The sequence below is a fragment of the Puma concolor genome, chromosome D1 (genome assembly GCF_028749965.1).
Source record: "Puma concolor isolate L17-30 chromosome D1, mPumCon1.1.hap2, whole genome shotgun sequence".
In the NCBI taxonomy this organism is placed as follows: Eukaryota; Metazoa; Chordata; class Mammalia; order Carnivora; family Felidae; genus Puma; species Puma concolor.
Genome location: NC_141676.1, coordinates 2,641,300 through 2,654,422, shown reverse-complemented (window position 1 = coordinate 2,654,422; position 13,123 = coordinate 2,641,300). Strand labels below are relative to the sequence as shown.

The window sequence follows — 13,123 nt, the reverse complement described above, 5'->3', positions numbered from 1 at the left end:
GGTCACGTCTGCCCCTTCCGAGCTGGGGGAGGGGGGTCCAAAGGTCCGGGTCTGCCTGATCTTTTTTTTTTTTTTAATCTTTTCTTTATTTTTGAGACAGAGAGAGAGAGAGAGAGAGAGAAGAGCATGAACGGGGGAGGGGCAGAGAGAGAGGGAGACACAGAATCTGAAACAGGCTCCAGGCTCCGAGGCATCAGCACAGAGCCCGATGCAGGCTCGAACTCACAAACTGTGAGATCACGACCTGAGCCCAAGTCGGACGCTTATCCGACCGAGCCACCCAGGCGCCCCTCCCTGATCTTTTAAACCAGTTTCGGGAGGTCCCTGTGCAGCAGGAGCTGGCCGAGCAGCGGGGGGCTGTCCCCTGACCCAGTGTTCCGTGCGGCCTCGAGGCGAGAAGCACTGGAGGCGGAGGGCGCCAGCCGGAGCCCCGTGCCTCCGGCGGGCCAGCAGGTCAGGGAAGGGCCTGTTGATCACACGGGTGCAGGCAGGGAGCGGGGCTCGCCGGTCCCCTTAGAGAGAAGGGGTGGTGGGCCTGCCCGTGGGGGCCACTCTGCCAGTGAAATGCGGACACGAGCAGCTTCAAGCGTTTTGTCGCATGCTGACGCCGGCCCCTCACGCCCCGGGCAGACAGCTGGCCGGGACCCACACCCCAGAGGGGCCCCGCGGATGGAGCACTGCCTGGCGGCAGCGGGAGGCCCGGCGCCTGCCCCTGTGCTGGCAGCCCGAAGCCACACGCCTAGGTCACACCTTGTCTGCGTGGCACGCACAGAAGCTTCTCACCCCCGGGCCTGGGCTTCCCGATCTGTCAGAGCAGGACAACGCCCCCAGAGCTCTGCGTGCGACGCAGAGGCTCGTGACCCCGTGCTCCCTGCCCATCCGTCTCCAGACTCCCCACCACAGAGTCAGGGAAGACACGCCACAGTTTCACGGACACCACGTCATGCTTCCGAGTGTGTTCCTTTTATCCCGAGACCCACGGGAAGGGGCAGAGGCTGACGGAGAAACGGCAGGGTGCGTGGATAGGGGGAGGCGGGGGGGCGAGCACTGGCGGGTGGTCCTCTTGGCAGGGGGCAGGTGGAGGGTGCAGGCGGGACGCTGGGTCCCATCTGGAGCGTCTGCTGGGTTTCAGGCCTTGCGCACGGCCGGCCCTCTGCCCTTAAGGAGCTGCGAGCGAGTCCCGCAACCGTGTCGGCCGGACCATCGGCCACACGTCTGGGCTTGCGCCCTGGGGACTGTGTCCGCCCACCATCTCAGGGTGCACCTGTCCCCAGGTAGGAGAGGGTGTTCCTTGTAAGCAAGCAGGGAGCTGGGCTGGGCTCACCCATAAACTGCTGATTCAAGTCACTGAAAAGTAGACACTTTGCACCCTGAGAACGGAGTATCCACTCGCCCTCTATAAGCCCACGCGCTCCCGAGGCCACAGCTGAAGCATGGCGGTTGGAGAAGGTTCTGGTCTAGCTGTCCGCTTCCTGGCTGCTATTCCGGGCGGGCCTCTCCCCTCCAGAGACACACGGCCCTGCCTTGTACTTTGGAAAAGAATACTGTAGGTTCTAGATGAGCCGGGCCATTACCGGGCTTGGGAGGGACTGTCACTGAGTGAGTCCCCACCCCCCTCTGCCATGCACCTGCCTGGGTCATCGAGGAAGGATCTACCTGAGTGTCCGGGAGCAAGCCCCTGGGCTGGGACAGCCTGATTGACAGGGCCCCCCATTCTGCATCGAGCCCCCTGATTAGAACGTCGCTGTAGGCCATCTGAATTTCAAACCATCCTGGGCTTTCCTTCACAGAGTATCCCAAGGGGCATCACAGCAGGCACACCCCTGTCCCCGGGCACCCACATTAGGGAGAGGTATGCCAAAGATGCTTTCCCAGGTGCACGGGCTCCATGGTCCACTGGGAATAGTAAGATCCACCCTCCACGGCTGAGGGTCAGGGAGCCGGGGGAGTATCCACAGGACCCCAGGGCCTTCCCGTCTACTGCCGGGACCCCACCAGTCGCCAGCCGGGCAGCCAGGATGCAGGGGCTGCTCACAAGACCAGGCCACACAGTGTGGCTGGAGGGAAGGGGGCCCAGGCCCAGCATAACGGGCTCCAGGGCAACTGTCAGTGGCCTGCATGGCCTGCCCAGCTGCCTTCAGAACAGAAGTCCTTTGCATTCGCCCTTTGAGGCGCGAGTCTGGGAACTGATCTCTGTTCTCCACGGGAGATGAGTCCGGCTCCCCACACACCCTGCTCTCCTGCAGCGAGGGCTGGGTCCCAGTCTGGGGCGAGGCCCCTGGAAACACAGAGAGGGGCGGATCCCCTCACACCACTGCCCACAGGGCTCCTGCCCAGCGGGGGACCCCTCGGCGGCTTGGGTCCACCCCTCTGCCCCGAGCCGCCTTCCCGCTGCCCCTGGGCTGTGAGGCTCCAACTCTTCCCCGGCCTCCCTTCATCCGGCTGCAGACTTGGGGTCTCCTCGGATTCCGTCTCTCACTGCCGCCCCCACGGCCCCCACTCCCCTGACCCGAGCCCTGTGCCCTGTCTGCCCTTCTGTTTCCAGTCCCGCATACAAGGAGACACAGTAAATCTGCCTCCCGTCTCTCCAAGACCGGGTCGAGAGCACGAACACGGGTACAGGTGAGCAGAGCTGGAGGTCGGAGCAGACACAGCGGGAGGGGTGGGACCGGCGTGGCTCCCAGTCCAGACCAAGTAGACCTGGGTCCTGGGCCCCTGGTGACCAGATGGGGGAAGACTGGGAGGTCTTTACCGGAGTTACAGCTGCTACGAGGTTCACGTGCAGAAACGCACGTGACGTGCCCAGTGCTGTGCGGAGTAAACAGTAGGCGCTCAGGGATAGGGGTCTCCACCTCCACCTACTCTGTTATCGTCTCCGATGCGTGGAGACAGACGCAAAGCTCCCAGATACGAAGCGACCTGCCGGTGGTCACCTGCCGGCCCGGGCTGAAGCCCCGCGTGCGTCTGGGGTGCAGAGCGCCATGGAAACACACGGAATCAAAGGAAGGCTGGGGCTTGGGCCGAGGGCTTAGCCGACCTCAGAGTTGGGCCGGCCAGGGAGTCCCGGATGGTGTGTTGGGGGCCACGGGGTAGGTAGGGTGGGGTGCACACAGACACAGTAAGAGCAGGCCATAAAGGGCGGTGCTCTGTCTTCACACCGGCCGCCAGCCCCCCCGGATTCGCGCATCACCCAACGGTATTCAGGCAAGGGCTCCTGGATGGGGCAAGTCCCAGGGGCCTGGCCTGCCCAGCTTTCTCAGAAGAGGGCCTGTTCCCAGAGGTGCCCCCACCAGGCCGGGGGAAAGGGGAGGGGCGCGTCCCTGGGGCACCTCCAGGACACCCCCCCGCAGCCGCGGTGCAGGGGATCCGCGAGGGAGCGGCACGGCCGAGGCGGCAGTGTGGACCCCCAGGCACTCAGCAAAATCACTTCTGTCGCCTTCTGTCCGGGGCCCCGTGTGATCGCCATGGCGGAGCCACCAGCCAGCCCGTCTGCAGAAGCCGCGTCCTTGTCACGGGGACAGCGGGAATCCGCTCGCTCCTAGGGGACAAAGTCGACCCTGCAACGCGTTCTGGGGCTAAGATTCAAAGTTGCGGCTTGTGTGAACCTCTACGTTTGTGACTGGAATGTTTATAATTTGAGAGCTGACAAGAATCCTGCCCCAGACAGGGACGGTGCAGGGACTTCCGCCTACGGGTGTGATGGACAAGGCCCCAGCAGCCACCAGGGAAGGTGGCCGCAAACCCCGGGTTCGGAGAGGAAGGTGCCCGAATGGGTGGGGAGGCACACGGGCCCGGCCTGTGGGAGGGAAGCTGGACCAGAGAGCCCCGCTCCGCGGCCCAGAGCCTGCGAGTCCCAAGGGAAGGAGCCTGAGAGGGGCCGGCAGACCAGACCGCCCCATCCCTTGAGCCGTCTGCAGGGGGTCGAGCAGCTCAGCAGGGCTCCAGATCTGAGCAGGCCTGTCACCCAGGCCACCCAGCCAAACGGAAGAAAACTCAGTGAAGTCAGAATCCCCACAACTAAGCCGCCTGATGTCCACAATGCAACAGAAGGGCACCAGACACACCAAGACCTGCTAGGACAAAGCCCGTCCTCACAAGGAGAGGAAACCAAGCAAGGCCAGCCTGAGAAGGCCCGGACGGGGGACTCAAAGACTGGGACTTCCGTGTGCCGACTGGACCACTCCAGTGTCCTAGAACAGTACATGCTCTCGGGGAGCGAGAAACCCCAACAGGGCAAGGGGAGGTCTTGCGTGAAAGGAAACGGCAGAAACAATATACGCGGAAACTCTGGAGTTTAAACGTGCAATTTCCAACATTAGAAAAAATTCACGAGATGGCCTTAACAGCGAAGGGAACGTTTCAGAGAAAAGAGTTTTGGGAAAAGATCAACAGACGTGATCTAAGGTGAGGAAAAGTGCCGGAAAGAAAATGAACAGAGCTCCGGGGACTTGTACGGGCTACCAGATGGCCAAGTTTACGTGTAGCTGGACGACCAGGCAGGGCCATGAGAGAAGAGGGCTCCACCTGTCACCAGACACTTGCAAAAGCCAGCTGAGGTCAGCCGGATTAGCACAGGGCACAGAAGAGGGCGCTGGGTTGTGACCTGGGGGGGCAGGCAGGACTTGGCCCCGGCCGGCCGACCTCTAAGGGGCACACTGTCTGTCACCTGCCACGCATCTTCTGAAGGCCTGTCCTCAGATGACAGGGCTAGACTACAGCTCCTGCCAACCTCCTGCTCATGCCCTCATTACACCCGCCTTCCTGAAAGACTTTCCATACCTCCTCTCCCTGTTCGGAAACCATCGCTGGCTCCCTAGGACCCCGGCCACAAAGTCTAACCCCTTGGCCCGGCATTCATGGAGCCCTTCAATTCTCTTCGACCACATTTCCCAGGATTCTGCTTGGGGAATACTTCCTTCCAACCTGGCGGGCTTCCTTCCCAGGAACACCATCGGCCCCAGGCTGTGGCTCCTGCTGGACCATCTACCTAGACACCCCAAATCCCAACAAGACATGTCCACATATGACCTGTGACGGGTCCTCCTCCCACACCATTTTTTTAAAAAATTTTTAATGTTTATTTTTGAAAGAGAAACAGATCATGAGTAGGGAAGGGGCAGAGAGAGAAGGAGACACAGAATCCGAAGCAGGCTCCAGGCTCCGAGCCGTCAGCACAGAGCCCGACGCGGGGCTCGAACCCAGGGACCGTGAGATCACGACCTGAGCCGAAGTCAGATGCTCAACCGACTGAGCCCCCCCAGGTACCCCCCTCCACGCCGCTTCTTCCTGGGGCCCTCCGGGGTTTTCTAGGTAGAAAGGACCTCTGCCCCCCTCCCTGCACTTTCTGTAATGGAATCTCATTCTAGACGTGTGTGTGCTGCTCCCTAACAGGCATCAGGGATGCCACAGCTATGTCCCCCCAGAATGACTGGCGAGCGTCACTCTGTTCCCCGTTCTGCCTTCCCAGGGCTCTGTATGTGCCCCCAGGCACCTACACCCCAACGTGGGGTCCACTGAGGCCAATGGGGCCCCGGCCTGACCCAGCCCCAGCAGCAGGGTGGACACTGACCTTTGACCCTGTCGCCGCGGTGAAGGGGGATCTCGCCGTCGACCTGGGGGTGGTATGGCTTGACGACGACGAAGAGCCTCCCCGGCACTGCACTGTAGAGCTTCCGCTTGGGCTCTGGGTACTCGAAGGCAGACAGCGTGTCCTTGTTCGCTCCAGGCGGGAAAGCCGGCCTGAGAGGGAGGGGACAGAGGGAGAGGGTCACGGCCTGAGACAGCACACGTCACACTCCAGGCCCGCAGCCCATCCATTCGTCACAAACACCGTGCCGCTCAAGCGGTCACATAGGAGCCCCCGGTTCTAGGTGAGGCGAAGGCGTGAAAAGGCCCGGGGGCAGCGTTCGTGGTTAAGAGAACGGTAATTCCAGCAATTCCGCTTCTGGGAATAAACCCCAAAGAACTGAAAGCAGGGCCCCAAACACACGTTTGCACGCCCTGTCCACAGCGCCACTGCTCACGACGCTGAAAGATGGAAACGACCGAGTGCCCAGCAAGTACAAACAGATAAACAGTGCGGCCCATCCACACAGCAGACTAACACCCAGCCTCAGAAAGGAAGGACGTTCCCATGTCTCCTACACCACGGATGGACCTTGCGGACGTCACGTTCAGTGAAAGAAGCCAGTCAGAAAAGGCAGGCGACCCTGACGTGATTCCATTGAAAGCAGGTGCCTGGAGTATCAAATCCCTAAGTAGGATGGTGGGCTGGGGGTCAGTGTCTCATGGGGACAGCGTAGACGGTGGGTGCTGTGGCCAGGGGAGGGGCTGGGGGTCTGTGTTCACGGGGACGGAGCCTCCACCTGGGAAGACGGACAGTTCTGGAGACGGAACGTGGGGACGGCCGTATAACAGCGTGAACGCACTCAGAGCCGCGGAACTGTGCGAACACAGGTGAGATCGCAAACTGTATGCGATGTGCACTTTAACACAATTTTTTAGAAAAATAAAAATAAAGGACTGCAGCGAGGCAGAAATCGGGGCAGACCCTGGTTCTCTGGCATGTTATCAGGTTCGCCGTGCGGGCACCAGCCACTCCAGGTGCGGAAACACCAGCACCTTCCGTGAGAGCTCTCAGGATGACACTCGTGGCCGCTCCCGGAAGCCCTGCTCACAAGATGTCTCACAAGAGGGGGGCCCCTCCTTTCGTGCTGTACATTATTTCACAAAGAGCGTACGTTTCCAGGTCAACGTCCAGGCCGGATAGTGAGAAACACCCCGGCCGCCCCAACAGGGGGGCTATGCGTGCGCGGGAGGCGCGTTCACAGAGAAACGCGCTGAGGGGCTTCTGTCACGACGTCCCCGCACCCCCGTGACGGGTGGCCAAAGCCGGCCACTTCTGGGCAGCGGAAAGAGAGCACGCCCACCCTCGTTCTTATGGGTGACAACACGAGGTGTCCTTGAGCCGTCTTCCCGGGACGGGGTCTTTAGGAAGAGCATACACACAAGGTCGAAGCTGGGCAGGGATTTCTAACTGGGGAGCCACACCTGAGCCTCAGGAGGGGCCGACGCGTGTCACAAATTCACGTCCCCAGCGGTGGGGCCCCACTCAACTATGGATACCGTGGCCCCTGAGCCCGCGGATGGGGCCTCGAGCTTTCTACGAGGAGGACGTTCGCACGGGCAGGGGTGGGGGGCTGCCGTGAAACAGGCTTGCAAGGAGAATTTCAGAAGCTGACGGGACCGCTCACGCTGGGGGGGTTAATGGGAACCCTCCATGTTTCTTTGCGCGGTCCTTACCCATACCTGCACCCCTGATAAATGGCACACGCTTTGCTTCGTGCTCGTAGAAGTTCACCGAGCAGGGCAGCACTACGTCCTGGGCCCGCGAATTCACCGTCGTGACTGAGCGTGGGCTGGGGGGGCCGTGTGTCCCCAGGGACGTGATTTCTCCCACGGAGCCTTCGTTGACCAAGTTCAAGCCACAGATGGAGGTCACCGAATCCTGGGGGCGCAGGTGCCCCTGTGAACTTGGGTACCACCAGGTGCCCCTGCCCAGTGGGCTCACATCACCTCCTCAGTTACCCTCTCACTGCCTGGCCAGCTACAGATCAATGTGTCTGCACAAGAAAATCCACCTTGGGGTTCCTCTCAAAGACCCAGATGTTCCTTCTGACAGATGTCATTTATCCCCAGGCATGCCAGGAGCCCCGAGAGGAGTGACTTCTGCAAAAGACATGTTGTGGGCACCCCCCCCCCCCCACACACACACACACATTTTGGTCCAAGGTAACAGCTTGGCAAGGCAGAGGACTCACAGAGAGGAGGGACAACCTGGGTCACCTGGCAGTCATATGAAAGAATTCGGGAAAGCCAGAATAGCTGGGCCATGTTCCCACCTGAGAGGACCCCGCCAGCCTTCTGTGGCACCTGCATGAGCTCAGGGTACGATTCATTAATTCAGTCCGCCTCATCTCAGCCAGACTCAGGGCGGCTTGGCCCAAGAGACCAAGGGCTCAGAGGAGAGTAAGGGCATGAGGGGGTCTCCTCTCTGGCTTCTGGGCGCAGAAGGTGAGTCCTGGAAAACAAGGGACCCAATTCCGCTTCAATAGGGAATGTGGCCCCTGGGGCCACTCACCTGCACCAGACGGGTTCAGAAGAGGCTTGGGGTAGGTAGAGAGGGGTGGGCTTGGGGAGAGGACCACACACCAGGGCCCCCAGACCTCTGTAAACTGTGGCTGAATTGTCCTCGACGCACCTGCCCTGTGTGCACTGAGGGATGGCAGGGGTGGGACCCAGGGCTGGGGCGGCAGGAGGGTAACGGAGAAGAGGCCGCTCCAGACCCCGTCGCCGCACGTTGAGGGCAGCCATGGTCTGCTCTCGGCCCCGGCCGCCCTGAGGAGGGCGCCCCAGGCAGCGCTCCTTGTCGACGCGCTCCAGCTGTCCCGGATTCTTCCGAGGACGCGGGCCCCCACTCTCGACCCCCTCCCTCCCCAGATCGGTTCCTGCCTGGGCGGCATTTGAAGGCCTGCCGGGACCCAGTGAGAGACGCCACATCTCCCGCGGGGTCCGGGGGAACCCAGGTGGGGCATCTGTTCCCCGTGAGCCCCATGTCCGGTCAAGCGTGCCTGGTCTGTTCACATCCCTCTGGGCTACGCGCTCCCAGGCCCCCCCGGGGTCCACTTACTACGTTACTACGCGGTGCCTGGCCTCCCTGAACGGCAGCTCCCAGTGTCCGCATCTTTGGCACAAGCCAGGGTGGGTGCGAGAGGGGACTCCGGCGGGGTCTCTGACGGGCCCCCCTCCCCGACCCAGAGAGGCCTCCGGGCTCCCCTCCCCCAGCCCCATGTCCTCTGGGCGGGTCTGCGCTGTCTTGCCGTGCAGCAGGAGGGCGGCTGTCCCTAGGACCCCCACCAGAAAGGGGGAGGTGCCACTGGGTCCCCGCCTGGAACACTTCATCGTCGTCACAGTGGGTTCGGCATCCACGCCGGACTCCTGACCCGGGGTTCCCCGTGTGACCAGCTCCTTCCCAGCTGCCCCCCTCACCTCCTGCTCTTCCAGACTCTCTCCGGATTTTAGCCGCACCCGGGTCCCTTGTGCTCCTGGACCGCTTCGTCCAAACGGGGCTCCGGCCCGTGGCTCGTGGCCACGGCTGCCCGTGGACCGGACGGTGCCCCTCCAGGTCAGATCGTTCACTTATCCACGTGCTACTTTAGTCCCCGGTTCCAAGGGCAGGGACCACCTCTGGCTTGTTCCCTGCCGTGAGCCCCGTGCCCGGCACGCAGTAGGCCCTCAGCTGAGGGTCTGGCTGCGAGAGGGGACCGCTAGCCACCACTCGCACACTTCCTGCCTCGGGCCTCGGCCCGTGGGGTCACTGCGTTTGCGCCCGGCTGGAGGCGCCCGCGCCTCGAACCCCCGCGCCGCGCCGCGGACGCCAGCTGCCATCGTGGAAAAGGCGCCCCGTTGCACTCGCGCCCGGACCGGGCGTCCGCACGGGCCTCCTCAGCGCCCCTTGCAACTAAAACGCCTGCTTGCCACGCGGTCAGACTGTGGACGGGAAGTTCGGCTGGGATCGTCGCACGTTCTGATGGGAGCTCGGGCGCAGGCCGGGCCGGGAGCGCTGTCGCAGTCGGAAGGCACGACCGTCCCGCCTCGTCTCCGAGCCGGTCTCGCGCCGTACGATGTCGGAAAACGTTCGCGTCTCCACCTTGACGCACTTTGAGGCACCAGAGTCCTTCCGGATCCCGTCCCGTGGTGTTAAAGCATCAGCCTTCACGGCCCACTCTGAGAGGACAGTTGGGGAGCGAGACCGTTCGTAGGCCGGGAGCCGGAGCCACTGTTAACCGTGACGTCGTGGCCGCAGGGCCGAAACGTCACGACGGTGAGTGGCGGGCCTACTACCCGGGCCTGAGGAAAGTGCCCCGCGGTGTTCACCACCTGAGCCTCGCAGCGCCATGGACTCAGCACGTCAGCACCCTCCCCTGCGCCCGGCAGAAGCCTGGGGGCCAGCACGTCCACTGTGCAGCCAGCGGGTCGAGGGACAAGGATAGGCCGTCGTCCTGGGTCTTGGCGAGAGAGCCTTAGCTGAGCCCCACTCTGGGCTCCTGGAGAAGAGGGAGTTTTGAACGAAGGGACTTTAAAGTGTGATTCGCGTACGCTTTTTCCTCGTTGGCTTTCGCCTCCCCGCCCCCACTTGAATACAAGCTCCTCGAAGACCGTTTGGTCCGTGATGTTATCCCGAGGGCCCAACGGGGCTTGGCGCAGCCTAGGGGCTCACTCGCTCTCTGTTGGGTAAACGAAGCAAAGGACGGACGGACAGGTGGGTGGGTGGATGGACGGATGGATGGAGAGATGCGTGGGGGGGGGGACTGGGCGCGATGGATGGAGAGAAGGGATGGGGAGAGGAGGAAGGAAGTGCTGTTGAGACTTAAACTGGGGAGGGTTGGCTTGACCACAGCCTCTGTCCCCCAACGCGACGATGAGAGAAAGGAGAGGAACGAGGTAAGGGAAGAGAGAGCAGTTAAGAGCCTGGCAAAGCACCTCCCCCACGCATGTGCGCACGCGCATGCACACCCCACATACTGCACGTGCTTGGTCACCGTCACAGACCGGAGTTACACGGTCGTGATCTTGTCTCGGGGCTGATAACGTTCTCTTTCTAGAGCTATAATACATGACTGCGTGGTCATTTTCTATTTTTAGCTTGACTCTGTGTTGGGGGTGATGGTATCTATCCATCTACCCCTCCATCCACCCAGCTGTTCACTAACCCATCCACCCTCCTCTCTACCTACCTAGACACCACCTACCCATCCATCCGTTCACCCATCCATCCGTTCAACCGTTTACCCTCTTATCCACCCATCCACCCATCCTCTCATCCATCCACCCATCCTCTCATCCATCCATCCATCCATGTATCTACCCATCCATTCACTCACCCATCTATCCATCCGTGACCCACCCACCACATTCATACATCCATCTGTCCACCCATCTATCCTCTTATCCACCCATCCATCTACCCACCCTCCAGTCATCCATCCATCCATCCATCCATCCACCCACCCACATCCATCCATCTACCCATCTATCCACTTATCCATCTATTCATCTGTCCACCCACCTCTCCATCTTACCACTTATCTGAACTTCATATTTACCCATCCACCCAAATTTCAAAAGGGACCCTGCCAGATGCCCAGCTGACCTCTTACCACAGATGTTAGACAAGTGATTTAACCTCTTGAAGCCTGTTTCCCTCTCTGATAAGAGGGGAGGGTCCACAGTGACTGGAGAAGGAGTCAACAGGAACCAGTCTCTGTAGGTGCTAAGCGAACATTAGCACCATGACCACTCCCTGCTTCTACTGGTAAGTGGGTAACAAGTTACCTGTGTCAGCTGCCTGCTTCCAGCTGGCACCAGAGTGTGCGTCACTGGGCAGAGAAGTCAGAGTGAACACAGCTCCGATCTGGGGAGTTGTTTCCCGAGCCTGTTTGCAGACGGTCAGTTCCCTAGCCCATCAATCCATGCCTGGAAAGGCTTTGTCTAAGAACAGGAATTAGTCCCCGAAGACCAGAGTGTTGCGTGGTGTAGGCATTGCCTAGTGCAGTGATGTTGGACCTCCCACAAGAGCTAAAGCATCTTCTCATTCCCCGCTCATTTGAACCTCACTAAGTCCCATGTTGCAGATGCAAAACAGAGTCTCCATAAACAGTGACCTAGACGCTGATACACAGCTGACCTCACATCCCAGCTCCTTGATCCCAGCCCAGGGCTCCCTGCTCTGCGCAGTGATGAGCCCTGGTGACCATGCCCTCCGCTGCAGGGAAAGGTGTCTTATGCTCACAACATCCTCTGTTTATGCACTGTGTCCTCCAGGCTCCAGCTTCCCACGGCAGAAGCCAGAGCAGAGCTCCTCCGTGGCCTGGGGATGGGAGAGCCATCCCTTCCCGGGAAAGGAGGCATGGGGGGACCGGCTGGGCCCCTTGCATCCCGCCTGCACAGTGAGGATGGTCTGAAGTTCCACACCCCACACTGTCAACACTTCCCTTGTGCTCCGTCCAAGAACAGCCAGATGCAATTCCAAGCACTTGTTTGGGTAGAAGGGCCAAATCACTGAATTCTCCGTATCAGAAAATTGGGGGGCTGGCTGTGGAGTGACACGGACGAGTGAACTGAGCCATCTCCCAGCTGTCCAGGGTGAACAGGGACCTGGCAGACCTGGGGACCTGCTAAAATCGGGGTTTCCCCAGGTTCCTGGCTCACCCAGGGCGAGTGGGCAGAAGGAGAGTGCTGCAGCTTGGCAAAGAGGGTAAGGCATGTCCAACCCAAAAGGTCCCAAGTTCTTACCGTCCGCTGATCGTTGTGTCTTCGGTATAGAATCTCAGACCCTGCGTCACCCCCTGTGCCATCAGCACCGTCACCTCTCTGCCCCCGGGCCAGGAAGATGCACGGGAATCCTCAGCGCTCACTGCCCTGGGCACGGTGGCCCCAGCGTGGGCTCTGTGCTCTGCCCTGCCTCTACTGTTCCAGTAACGGCACCCCACAACCCACAGCCTCCACGTGGGGTCCTGAGAAGGGATCTGGGGATGGATGGTCATCGGGATGTCCCATCCCACTGGCCACAGTGACACTAGCTGGGCACCCCTGTGAGCCGGGACTTGGTGGACTCTAGAGACGTGAGAGCCACTGGACATGGGCTCCGTCCAGCCGCTCCAACACCCTCCATGGTAACCCACGCTCCGCTGTAGTTGGGCTCCTGGCCGTTTGCAAGCCCAAGGCCACCCCTGGCTCCGCTGTAGTTGGGCTCCTGGCCGTTTGCAAGCCCAAGGCCACCCCTGGCTCCAAGCAGAAGAGGGCGGCGGGGAGAGGAAGTCTCAGGAGCCCCCGAGGGATGGGGAGCCGCTCTGAACGTGCCCCCTCCTGACACCTTCCGCTGTCCGCTCCGGTCACACTGGACCCCTCACCCCTCCCTGGGCCCGGGGGGCCCGCCTCTTTCCCCACTTGGGGATCTCCCCTCCTCCATGGAGCCCCCCCCATCCCCCACAGAGGTCTGAGCCCTGACTTGCATGAGCTCTGACTCCTGGCGGGGGGCGGCTCTGTCAGGGGCTTATGTGTC

General features: G+C 61.3%; 1 protein-coding gene across 6 annotated transcripts in view; it reads right to left on the bottom strand.

The window, feature by feature from the left end:
- Window positions 1-13,123, bottom strand: part of SHANK2 (SH3 and multiple ankyrin repeat domains 2) — a 497,644-nt gene that overhangs the window by 260,450 nt on the left and 224,071 nt on the right. For all 6 annotated transcript variants that reach the window (XM_086676620.1, XM_086676615.1, XM_086676616.1 and 3 more), the window contains one exon: window positions 5,570-5,739. In XM_086676620.1, coding sequence (XP_086532746.1) covers window positions 5,570-5,739 — 170 coding nt within the window. The remainder of the gene's footprint in view (window positions 1-5,569; window positions 5,740-13,123) is intronic.